Below are 13147 nucleotides of genomic sequence, written 5' to 3' on the forward strand. Positions count from 1 at the left end.
TATCTGTGCCGGTGCCAAGCCAAACACTGCCCCACCCCTCCTCACACATCACAATGACGCAACATTTCTCTTAGTAACCAAATTAATAAATGAAAAAAAAAAATTCCAAAACAGCAGTTATGATGACCTGATCAAATCAACTTGTGGTAATAAATTGGGATTATGTAATAGCCCCAGCCTACACATTATAAAATCATCCCTGTGAGGCAAAATACACTGGAAAATCTGCTTAAAACCGAAATGATGGCGTAACAAAATCAACATATTATAAAATCAGAGAAGTGCACTAAGCATCTACACAACCAAAATTATGTAAAGTTTAACACTTTCAAAAAATAACTTACTGAATCAATTAGAAGAAAAGTGTAATTTCAGGTGAAACTTATAAGGACAGGTGAAATATGGTTTTCTATAACCACATCCAAGTCACCTTACCATTGTTTATAAAGTTGAGGGTTAAGGTGCAAAAGTTCAAAATTGCAAGTAGACATCTCATCACCTCCAAAATTGTTGACACGTAACTTTCATTTGCGGTTTTGCGCGTCGCTGCTTCAATTGGATCATTCTACAATGGGGATCGGGAAAAGTACCCTTTTCCTCACTGTAGTGCAATCTCGAAGTTAGAATATATAAATAGCAGGGGGTGTGGGGAGTGCAAGGGCTCTTGACCCCTGCAAAACATTGGTAGTACATCTCTGGACACCCAGGTAAAGTCAATTATGTTGAATTGGACATACCAACAATTACCAAGTTTGGAGATGTGAGTCAACAATGTGCACATTTTCGGCATTTCAATTTGAGTAAGTTATTACTCGCAAAACTGATTTGTACAATTTTGACAGTGAATAGTCAGAAACACCAGTTTCATATGACCAAATGCAATATCAAGGAGCTCAATCTTTGCAAATCGGAAACAGCCTAGTATTCTCCCTACTGACATTTTCAATAAAAGGTGACCAGCACCTGTAAACAGGTTACTGTAGTCCTAATCCATAAGACAGCCCTTAATTACAGAACAGTAAGCCTCACAAGTATATTCTGAAAGGTGAATGAAAGAATCATTGTGAAATTTATTCAGGAAGACACTGAAAATATGTTCATAGCCTAACTTCGTACAGCTTTGTCAATGGTAGATCTTGTATGTTTAACTTCATAAATGTCTATGAATGCTGCCAAGGTAGAGGGTTAGCCTGTCCAAGAAGCATATCCTGATCTGGCTAAACCATAACAGAAAAATAAACTCAGGGGACTACAGCCAGCCTAGTGGCATAGAGGGACAAGGCCCTAACTATAGCACAGGTGACTCAAAGGTGAAGTAGAAACTGAGCATCTGACACCACTATTAAGGAGGATGAGCATGCCTAACTTAACAGGAATGCATGCTGGGTGGATCTCTCTCTGAGCTTTGGTAAAGGTACAGACTCAGACAGATTGTCAATCTGGGCATGTGGGATACATGAAGAGTAGTAGCTGCTCTATAATATGGAGCAGGCATGTTATCACAGGCCATATCTCATTTCCAGATCACCCTAACATAGGATTACATGGGGTGAGGGGTGAAAAACAGGTCTGTCTAGAGACTACTGAATGTGAATGGCTGGAGCACAAATGAAAGTTCTGATAGCATGCCCTTTATCTCCCCATGGTATTCTTTGCTCCTCATGTGCTACTAAAACACCACAGGGCTGATTCTCAGAGAAATGGGAGGGGGGGGGGTCACCTGGCATGTGTTACACCTGGAAATGAAGAACTGAGGTATCCAGGGCTGTGAAGACTTAGTAACCAGGGAGCACAGACAAAAGGCTACAATGTGTTTGGTGGAAGAGGGGGGGACAACCTGAGATCTAAAAGTACATGAAGCCATAATAACTTTTGCCCACAACTGAAAACAAGGTAATATACAACAAATAAGAGGAATAGGACTCCTCTTTCTTCTTCTTCCACTGTCATCAGTACAGTCCCTCAAGGCTCTATCCTGGAGCTACTTCTTTTTGGCATGTTTTCTCAGACGTCAAAAACGACTACATTGTCTGGGTTGCCAAATGCACAAATTTCCTCAGGCAAAAAAAGCAGCCTTCAAGTACAGAAATGTAAAAGAAAAAAACTCTTTGTTAATCATTACTGTTGTACTCTATCAAAGATACTTTGGCAGTTTACTCAACAGTGTCTTCTTGAAAGTTTAAGGAAAGTAAATTACTACATCATTTCATGTGCTACTTTCTCATGTTACATGACTCTATGTTAAGCATAATTTGCCATACTGAAGTCAGTGTCACAGATGAAAAAGGTAGTTTGGATCGGCCTGGTTACCTAGTTAGTTAACAAATAAAAACAACTGGCCTTTTGAGTGTCAAACAGTAGAGACTGTGTGTGTGTAATCATTCCTTGTATCTCACCTTTGTTCCAACACAACCTGTGTAACACCTTTACTTATAAACCCTTCCAGATAAATTCTGAATAAAATGAAAACACAGACATTAAATAAGTCATTATACTTACTGAAACATCCACAACTGTTTTCATAACTGTATCTTTTCTTTCCAAAAAATCAATGTCCTTAAAACAAACAAAAAAGCGTGGTTAAAAACAAATATACCAGATACTTACTAAGCAATTAAATAATGTACTTTACATCAAAACTACAAAACTGGATAATGTAGACAAATGAAAACAAAGACAAAAACATGAACTGAAAGCTAAAGACAGAACTTCAGATGCATGTGGTCCAAGGTCAGAGACGATGAAAGCCAAGCAACTGGTGACATCATACGACCCGATAACAGCAATTGTACTCAAGTCTGATCTGGCTGATGCATCCCAAGTGAGATTCCAGTTTCCACAAAGAATATACACATTATTTTGCAGTACTAAAACTGCATGCACATCAACTTCAAGACTTTTGTAACCCTCCTCCATGGGAATAGTTAGACATTTCTGATTTTCACATCAGTGTATTGGTGTTGCTACCTTCTCTAGCATGATTTCCTATCATACGAGGTTAACAGGCTAATGGCTCTACAGCCTCACAGAGCCAAGCCATTCATGCCCCAATTTTCACCAATTATCAATGTCCATGGGCTTGAATAGCTTTGGCATATGCCTGTGCCGGAGGGCATCTACAAACGGCCTCTGTCCATAAGATCCACATGCAACAAGCCAGGGGTGACTTTGCAATTTCCCATCCATTGGTTCAAACTGCATCTGAATAGGCTTAGGGAAGATCTCTGTTTCACATGAATGAAGAGTCTGTTCCAAAGAAGGGGTACTCTCGGAGACATATACCTGTTCCTCCAACATGTTTTGATTATGTCACAGATGAAGTTTACATCCTGAGTGCGGGTAATTCTAGTGCTGTTTGTTTGTAAATTTGTAGCAGATCCATCAGGGTTGAATCAGAGAACGCCTTGTAGTTTAGGCATAGCTCACCCCTCACTAGTCTGTAGGAGACTGAGTACAGGAACAGGGCTTTGAGGAAGTTCGCACAAGACAGATTTATACCCCAAATTCTTTTAGTGAGGGATCTCTGTGTCCACTCCATTTGTTACAAATGCATGGTCAGATACATGCTGAAGGGTGAATTGTACTCTATTATTGGTCTAATGTGTGCAGAGTACAGAGGAACCATGATCTTCTTAGATCACCCTAGACTGGAGTCTTGTCTCACCCCAATAAAATATAATATCTGAAACAGGTACTCTTCCAGACACACTGAGCATCCACCTCCCCACTTATATCAGCCCTCCAAAATCAGCACCTAATGGACTTCAGCCCTCTAATCTTTACTGATATCCTCAAAAATATTAATTTGCACATATTAAAAACTCTCTCACCTGACAATGTTGTAGACTGTTTCAATACCACATTCCTGAACACAATAAACAGCCTTGCACAACTCTATATGAAATGGATCAAAACTAACTATGCTCCTTGGCTAACAAAGCCCACTAAAACTCTGATGCACCTTAGAGACAAAACCTGGAAATATTATCAAACAAAAACCAGGACTGCCTGACACATGTTAAACAGCTCATAATTAGGTAAAAAAGCTGGAGCATAAGGACAAAAAAGCTTACTACACAAAAGTGCAGTCTAACTATAAACACAAACCCAAAAAATTCTGGAATTCCATCTGATCTCTACTGAACCCTGGTTAAAAAAACAATCCTTGTCTTCAGCCTGACAAACTTTCTCATGAAATTGCCGCTCTCTTTAACTCATTCTTTATAAACTCAATAGCCAACATTACCGCTACCTTTCCTCATAGCAAGGACAACATAAGTGACACTGCTTCACCAATAACCACATCTACCTTCCCCATCTCTACAAGCACTAAATCCACCCCATGAACTCAACCCCCACTCTACCCCCAATTTCACTATCATCCCCATTTCTACCACAACTATTAAAAGACTACTCCTCAAGCTCAAACCCTGCTCTAACGCTCCTGACAATCTGTCCCCAACATTTCTAAAGATTGCAGCTGAAGCCACTGCATTCGCTATAAGTATTGTGATCAGCAAATCCATCCAAGAATCTTATGTGCTCAAATTATGGAAGAAAGCCTACATTCCTCCTCTTCACAAAGGTGGCAAAAACAAATATCTCCAACTTTCAACCTATCGCTACCCTGTCCCCTATCTCTAAGATCTTGGAAAAGTGCATTCACAATCAGCTGATGCTCTATCCACTTCAGAACAATCTCCTGTCTTCCACACAACATGGGTTCAGACCTGGCCACAGCACTACAACTGGCCTTATTTCTTTCCTGGATACCATTAACGGAGCCTGTGATAATGAGAAAACAGTATCTACCATATACTGTATAAAGTCTCTAAAACCTTCTTGTCGGAGAATTGTAATCTTTGTACATATACCCAATCGTCTAAATGTCTACACTTAGTTGTATAGTCCTCAAAACCTTCTTGTTGGAAACTGTAATCTATCTTGTTATATACCCAATGGTTAAATGTATAAATGTGGAGCTTTTCACCCCGGGCTTCTGCTGAAAATGGGTTACCCAACCCAGTCGGACTGTCCCAGTCAACAAATGTCAAATAAATAAATTTGATGCAGTTTGCCGACCTTTGCTACTATCACAACTTTTTGGACTCTCCCCACACCTCTCAACTGGTTCTTAAGCTAGCTAAAATACAGACAACAGGACGTCAAATGGCAAAACTCTATCTCTTCTTTTCTTTGCACCTTTACTGGAGTTCCCCCATACTTGGCCCCCTCTTATTCAATATTTTTATTAATAACTTCCACACATCTTTGAGCAACGGAGCCCTTACTCAATATGCAGATGACTGAACCATCTCCTGCACAGCTGACTCAATTTCTGAACTTCAACTCAAAACTCAAACAGCCTTCTCCACCACTGAATCCTGGATGCTTAAAAACCACCTAGCCCTTAACCCAAATAAATACAAGACAATGCATTTCACCCCCAAAAAAAATCAACCCTGTTGGACAAAGCCAGGTTTAATATCTACTCCCAAGCTAAAGCACTAATAGACTAACATCTACAATTTGATATTCACCTGCAAATGAACATCCAAAAACCCACCAGACACTTGGAATGCTCTATAGGCACAATCAGTTCCTTAGCCTAGCTACCAAACAATCACTTGCCTCTACTTACCTACTCCCTTCTCTAATGTATGGCACCCCCCTCTACTTACCAACCTCCAAACCACTCTAACAGCCAAACTCAAGACATCTTATAATAAAATTGCAAAATTCAAAACAAACTGCAAAAACTTCTTCCATCACTGTACTGCGCTTACAGTCAGGGTGTCCCACAGGGCTCTGTCATAGGTCCTTCCTTGTTTAGATTGCATCTTTCAGACCTAACTTTTTCATCTGAGGTGCTCTACAGTCTACATGCAGATGACCTGAAATTGGGTAAACTGATTACATGTGTTACAGATAAGACATGTCTGCAAAATAAATCGACTAAATTGACCATTTGGGCACAGGAGAATAATAAATACATCAAAAACTAAGCAAATGAAATTTGGGATACATAATTGAAAGGTGAATATTTAACACAGCACACAGTGATTGAAACTGTAGACTCATTTAAGGACCTGGGTATATGGGTAGATTCAGCTATGAGTTTTTCTAATCATATCAACCAATTGGTTAATGATAGGTATAGAACAGTTAGTTATGTACTCACCATAACGATCAATGTATGTGGTCCATCTCGCTTACATTCCTTACTTACGGGTTCGGAGCCGAGAATAGTCTCCGACTCGGCGAAATTTCTCTAGCACAAAGTCTCTAATTGGCTGGGCTAACCTGGTATCCAGGATGCACCTCGCCCTAGCCCCAGATCTTGTTTGCAATCATAACAATCATAACAATCATAACACTCATAACCCATACTCAAACACCAGAAGAAATTCCAGCCAGATAAGGGAACCAAATCACTGACCTTGAAGGGTCCACAGTGCCTATATTCTTCCAAATCTTCTAGGAAGGGGGCAGGTGGGAGGGTACGTAGGAATGTAGGTGAGATGGACCACATACATTGATCATTATGGTGAGTACATAACTAACTGATGTTATGTGGTCCTATCTCGCCTACATTCCTTACTCACGGGACAGCGTCCCCAGCACCTCTATCCTGGGAGGCTCATAAGAAGATACTCCCGAGAACTGTGGAACCAAAGGAAGCCCGGCCCCTAGAAGCCATGTCCAGCTTGTAATGAGTAATAAAAGTGTTGGGAAGAAGCCCAAGTGGCCGCAGCACAAATATCATCCAAGGAAAGCCTAGCATGGAAAGCTACTGATGTAGACATAGCCCTGGTAGAATGAGCCTTGATGGGAAAGGGTAAAGTTCTGTCTGGTGATGAGTAGATGAATGAAATACAATCTTTGATCCATTTAGAAATTGTGCACTTGGAAATACGACAACCTGCTCTGTTCTCTGAAAAGGACACAAACAGTTGATCAGATTTCCTAACATGCTTAGTCCTATGTAAATAAAATCTCAGTTGTCTGTGCACATCCAACTGATGAAACCTGAACTCTGCTTTATTGGAAAAGTTCAGAAAAAACACTGGTAGCTCAATAGATTGATGGAGATTGACAGTGGATGACACCTTCGGAAGGAAAGACGGGTTAAGCCTCAGGGAAACTCTGTCCTTATGAGAGATCAAATACGGAGGTTTAATGGACAAGGCTTGAAGTTCTGATACCCTCCTGGCTGATGTAATGGCTATCAGAAAAGCAGTCTTCCAAGATAAGAATTTTAAGTCGCAAGTGGCAGCCGGTTCAAAGGGTGGTGACATAATAGCTTGTAGCACAAGGTTCAAGTCCAATGGCAGTACAGGTTCAGAAACTGGGGGACGAAGTAACCAAGCGCCTTTTAGAAAGGCTTTACAGAGTTTGTGGCCCATAAGAGAGGGCTCATAAGATGTGTGAAAATTGGAAATTGCAGCCAACTGTACTTTAATGGTAGCGGGCGCAGAGCCCTGACAGAACAACATGGCTAAAAAATCTAAGACCGACGGAATAGGGGCTGTGAAGGGGTCCAAACCTTGGGCCTGAGCCCAAATGGAGAATCTCCTCCATTTGCTGGAATAAATCTTCTGGGTGGAAGACTTATGAGAAGAAGACAAGATGTGCACCACTTCAGGTGAAAAGGAATGTCGCCTGACTAGCGACGGAAGTGGAGCAGCCAGGCTGTCAACCTGAGAGTTCGCAGGGATGGATGAAGTTGTCCTGACATGTGAATCAGGACGTCCGGCACTGGGTCCAGAGTCCATGGACCGTCCAGTGCGTACCGTTGAAGAAAAGGGAACCATACTTGTCAAGGCCAGTGTGGAGCAATAAGGATCATCCTGCTCCACAAGGATATGGCTTTCTGTATCACTCTTGGAAATGGATGAAACGGAGGGAAAGCGTAGACCAGACCGGGGGGCCAATCGTGAGCTAGAGCGTCCCTGGGTGATTCCCCCTGTGGGGGGATCAGAGTGAAGTACTTGCTGCATTTGGCATTGAGGGGGCTGGCGAAGAGATCGCAGCAAGGCTGACCCCACCTTTTGAAGATCTGAACCGCCACTCGGTTGTTCAGGGACCACTCGTGAGGCATCAGAATAGCTCTGTTTCGCCTGTCCGCTATCACGTTGGACTTCCCCGGAATGTGCGTTGCCACTAGAAACCATTGGGAAGACATTGCCCACTGCCACACTCGCATGGCCTCTCTGCAGAGGGGATAAGATCTGGTACCCCCCCTGCTTGTTCAGGTACCACACTACGGACATGTTGTCCGAGTGAATTGCAATTGTTCCCAGAGGTAAAGAGTCCTGGAGTGCTCGCAATGCCAGAAACACTGCTCTCATCTCCAGAACATTGATGTGCAAGTGTACCTCGTAATCTTGCCAGGTGCCTTGGACCGTCCTGCCTAGATAATGTCCCCCCCACCCCATCTGGGAGGCGTCCGTGGTCACTGTGACCACTGGAGACATAGGAACCAAGCTCTTTCCTCTGTCCAGATTGGAGGAGCGTAGCCACCAGAACAGATCCTGTTTGCATCGCTCTGTGAGAAGTATCAAGTGGGAAAGAGGAAGCTTTTGAAAGGACCACTGAACCAACAGGAGCCACTGTAGGATCCGCATGTGTAACCTGGCCAGAGGTACCAGCATGATGGTGGAGGCCATGGATCCCAAGAGCTGAAGAACTACCTTGGCCTCAACTTTTCTGAGGAGCAACAGTGCATGGATCTGAGACTGCAACACTCTTATCCTGTCCTGTGGCAGAAAGGCACGCATTTGAATAGAGTCTAGCTCTGCGCCTATAAAAACAACACGCTGTGAGGGCTGCAAGGCAGACTTTTCCCAGTACAAAGTAATTCCTAGACGTTGGCAAAGTGAGATGGTCGTTTCCCTGGCTTGAATGAGCAGATGCCTGGTGGGGGCGGCGAGAAGCCAGTCATCCAGATACGGAAACACCTGGAATCCTAGACATTTCAGGTGAGCTGTCACCACTGCCAAACACTTGGTAAACACCCTGGGGCTGTGGTGAGACCAAAGGGCAGGGCACGAAACTGGAAGTGACTGGCTCCTAGCCGGAAGCGTAAATGACTCCTGGATGCCTTCTACATTTTGATGTGGTAGTAGGCATCCTTGAGATCGATGGAGCACATCCATACTCCTTTCTCAAGCAGTGGAAAAATGGACTGAAGTGTGACCATTCGGAACTTGGACTTCAGAATGTAGCGATTCAATTGACTGAGATCCAGAATGGGTCTCAGGTCCCCTGTCCTTTTCGGCACCAAAAAGAGTCGTGAGTAAGTTCCTAATCCGACATGGTCTGAGGGGACTGGTTGGATGACTCCTTTTTCTAGCAGCTTTGCAACTTCTAGTGCTGCTTGATCCCATTGGCTGGGTGGGACGTCTGGGATCCTTCTGACTGGAGGGGTGTCGACGCAAAGGGAATAGTGTAACCTCCGGTAACTATTCGGAGCACGGCTTCCGGATCGGCCCCCGACTGGCTCCGGAATAGCACAGTCGGGCAACACCTAAGGAATGCTGGAAGGAAGAACCGCAAAAGGAATCGCGGTCTCCCGAGTTGTGGAGGCCTCCTCTGCCTCTAGGACGGCGTCTTCCGGAATAATTCCCCCCCCCCTGCCTCTGGAGGGGGACTCATCTTGAGCTGCGGGAAAGGACCTCAGACTTTTTGAACCACATCTTCCCTCCTCTCTGAGCCTTGAGATAAGGTCTAGAAGGGAGAGAAAAACAGGCCCCTATGGCAGATAGGGTCTTTCCCTCCTGTTCCCATCTGGTGAGGGTGTCTTTCACTTTGGGTCCGAAGAGAGAGGACCCATCAAAGGGGGCGTCAGTGAAGGAAGACTTAAAGGCCTCCGCAAAATGATACAGGCGCATCCAGGCTTGCCTTCTGAGAGCTACGCCTGAGCTAGCTGCCCTACTCGCCCCTTTGGCTGCATAAGATATGAGCCTCATAGACGACTTGACAATGGACCCTAGGGTAGACAACTGGGCGTTAACCATCTGCGCTACCGCCTCAGGCATGTTACCTGTCAGAGTATCTCCTAGCTCCTTCAGGAGATCTCTTTGGAGCAGAGTGAAATGACAGAGGTAATTCAATGACCGTAAGGTAAAGGTCACCGAAGACAGGGTACGCATCCCATACCGGTCCATACTCCTGGACTCCTTGTTAGGAGGGTGGACTGAAGAAGAAGCCTCTGCAACTTCCTGCTGAGTGGCTGCCGCCACCACCAAGGCATCTACCGAAACCCCTTTGGTAAGGAACTCTTTGCCCGGGGAAGCAGACAGGAACTTGTTGAGACGTCTGAGCACTGGTTCCACGGAATCAGGGTTCTCCCACACCCTTCGACAAATCAAGTCCAGGAGTTCGAAGGGTGGAGACACCCAGGAGGCGGAGGGTTGAGCTCCGAAGGCCTTGAGGAATACCGACTCCTCCTCAGAGGGGGTCTTGGAGGGCCAGTTGCCTCTCTGTCTCAAAATCTCCAGGATGTCGGAGAAAGAGACATCATCGGAGGATGACTTGGGGGACTCCTCTGATTCCTTGAGGTCGGTATCGGAAGTGAGTGAGTCGTCCTGGGAGTCTATGTGCTTCCTCTTGCACGACTTCTTACTGGGAGGCTCCTCAGGCACCGACTCTGAGGGGCCCTCAGAAAGTAGGGGACCGCTCAAGGGGGTATCCCCAGACCTTCAGGCTCCACCGTCCATGGAGAGGGGTGTGTCAGAGGCTCTAGCCGGGGTGTAAGGGGATGGAGTGACCAATCCAGGTGATGTACCTGACGACCTGGCCAGGGCGCTCCTCATGGCCTCGAAGGCCGGTCCCCCCCCCCCCGAGTCAGAGGACCGACCAGTCTTCGAGACCACGACCGGAGTCGAGATTCCCCAAGCACCGAGAGGGAGGCTCGGAACCGACAGGAGTCCCGAGGTATCCCCCTTGGGTCCGACTGAGGAAACTTGAGTGCCAAAACCAGAGGATGGAGCTGACCTGGTTGGAGCTGAAGCCGGCTCCGATAGACTCACCTGGGGTATTGGAGCCGACACCAGAACATCACTCGGAGCAGAGCACTCTGGCTCCGATGACACATGGGTGTTCGGAGGAGGAATCATCGGCACAAGGATAGGAACTGGCTCCGGAGCCAACTGGGTCAGAGCAGAAAACAGTTTTGCTAACACCGGCGACTGTAGGAGTCTCTGGACCACCCTATCCACATCCAAATCAGACAGCCTAGAGGATTTGGAAGAAATAGAAGGAGATCTAGATCTCCCGACTGGAGACTCATGCCTGACACTGGGTGACCTGCTGCGAAGAGGTTCCAAAAGTATCGGAGCCGAGGTCGACTCCAGTACAACAGATACATCCTGCGGCCCTGAGGACAATGGAGCCGAGGAGGTAGTATCCATTTCAGAGTCCTTCTCCTTCAGCCCCGAGGACAGTGGAGCCAAGGATGTAGTATCCATTTCTGAGACCTTCTCCTTCGGCCCCGAGGACAGTGGAGCCGAGGAGGAAGTATCCAATTTACAAACCTTCTCCAATGACTCCGAAGAAGCAGATGGAGCCGGAGATCTTTTCTTGGCCTTAGGAGGCTTAGACTTGGTACTAGAAGGCGGAGACGACTCCAAGGCCTCCTCAAAGGAGGGCTTGATCAGACCCTTCAAAATCAGTTTATTTTTACGTTCCTGCAGTACCCTAGGGCTAAAAACATGACAGAAACTGCAGGACTCTTGCAAGTGAATAGCACCAAGACAATAAACACAGACAGAGTGCCCATCTGTAATGGACATTTTATAGCCACATTTTGTACACTTCTTAAACCCAGAGGGTTTATGTTCCTTTAGTTCTTTTGACATGGCAAGCAACCGCGCCACACACAACCGACAGAGTCAAACACAAAAGGAGGGCGGGAAGACCAACAAGCACTTAAATGGACAAGGAAACTGTAACTTAAACGCTTCCTAAAAGGGAGTTAACCACTAAACACAACAGCACAACACAACAAGGGAACACACTGGAGAGGACTAGGTCCTCTAACTTAAATGGGCCTAGCCTGCGAAAACAGTAGGGATACCACAAAACACACTCAAACTCTCACGCAACAACTATTCAGGTACAAAAGTTAGCTATCAAAATAGCTTTTGTCAAAAGGAAGACTGCTAAAATACTAAAAGTATTTTAAAAGGATACTTAGCCACAGCCAAGTGAGACCACGTCCTAACTCTACGAGCGGCAAACGAGATCTGGGGCTAGGGCGAGGTGCATCCTGGGATACTGGGTTAGCCCAGCCAATTAGAGACTTCGTGCTAGAGAAATTTGGCCGAGTCGGAGCTGATTCTCGGCTCCGAACCCGTGAGTAAGGAATGTAGGCGAGATAGAACCACATAGCATCTATAGGTTGTACAAAAAGATTTATACAGTCTAGGAAATCAAAACTGATGAAGTCATTGTTAGTTACAATAGATCCAAACTTGAGTATGGAATAGCAATATGGAAACCCTATAAGAAAACAAGCATGAATAAACTGGAAAGTGTACAGCGGAAATATACCAAGGGCATCCATGGATGTGAAAATTTAAGTTGTTATGAAAGACTAAAATATCTAAACTTGTACAGTGTCTCTTACAGATATCTAAGAGGAGATATTATTCAGGTATACAGGGCATTCAGAGACAACTACCTCTGGGAATGTTTGGAATAATCAAAAAGTACTAGAGAATCATCAGATAACCTACAGTATGTAGAAGATTCTATCGGAATGAGAAGTGTACTAACTGGTTCTCTGACAGAACAGCTGATGCATGGAACAGACTACCAAATTACATTAATGCAAGTACTAGTTTAGATATTTTTAAGAACAGCCTGGACACTTACTATGGGAACAAGTGTTTTGGGATATTGGTAGGCTAAAAGGGCATTAAAGCCCTTGCTTGAAATATTTGTATGTATGTATGCACTTCACTCCATAAAATGGCTGGAACTACCAAACTACATCAACTATCTGCAACATACTACTGCTCGCAAACTTAACTTTAGGCCTTCTGATTGCCCCACCTTAGTCCTATCTTTCCTTTCTGCCTCACAAATAGCCCCTCATATCTGAGAATCAGCAACTTTTTCAGGTTCACAAACCTAATCTGCC

The 13147-nt window shown here is 44.8% G+C and overlaps 1 protein-coding gene across 1 annotated transcript in view; it reads right to left on the reverse strand.

Moving 5' to 3' along the window:
* Window positions 1-13147, reverse strand: part of CCDC93 (coiled-coil domain containing 93) — a gene marked incomplete in the record, with an annotated part of 1282969 nt that overhangs the window by 1006224 nt on the left and 263598 nt on the right. The window contains 1 exon segment of the mRNA XM_044074979.1: window positions 2500-2556. Within this exon segment, the coding sequence (XP_043930914.1) occupies window positions 2500-2556 (57 nt within the window).

The sequence above is a fragment of the Protopterus annectens genome, chromosome 6.part0 (assembly GCF_019279795.1).
Source record: "Protopterus annectens isolate FY-2018-M chromosome 6.part0, PAN1.0, whole genome shotgun sequence".
In the NCBI taxonomy this organism is placed as follows: Eukaryota; Metazoa; Chordata; order Ceratodontiformes; family Protopteridae; genus Protopterus; species Protopterus annectens.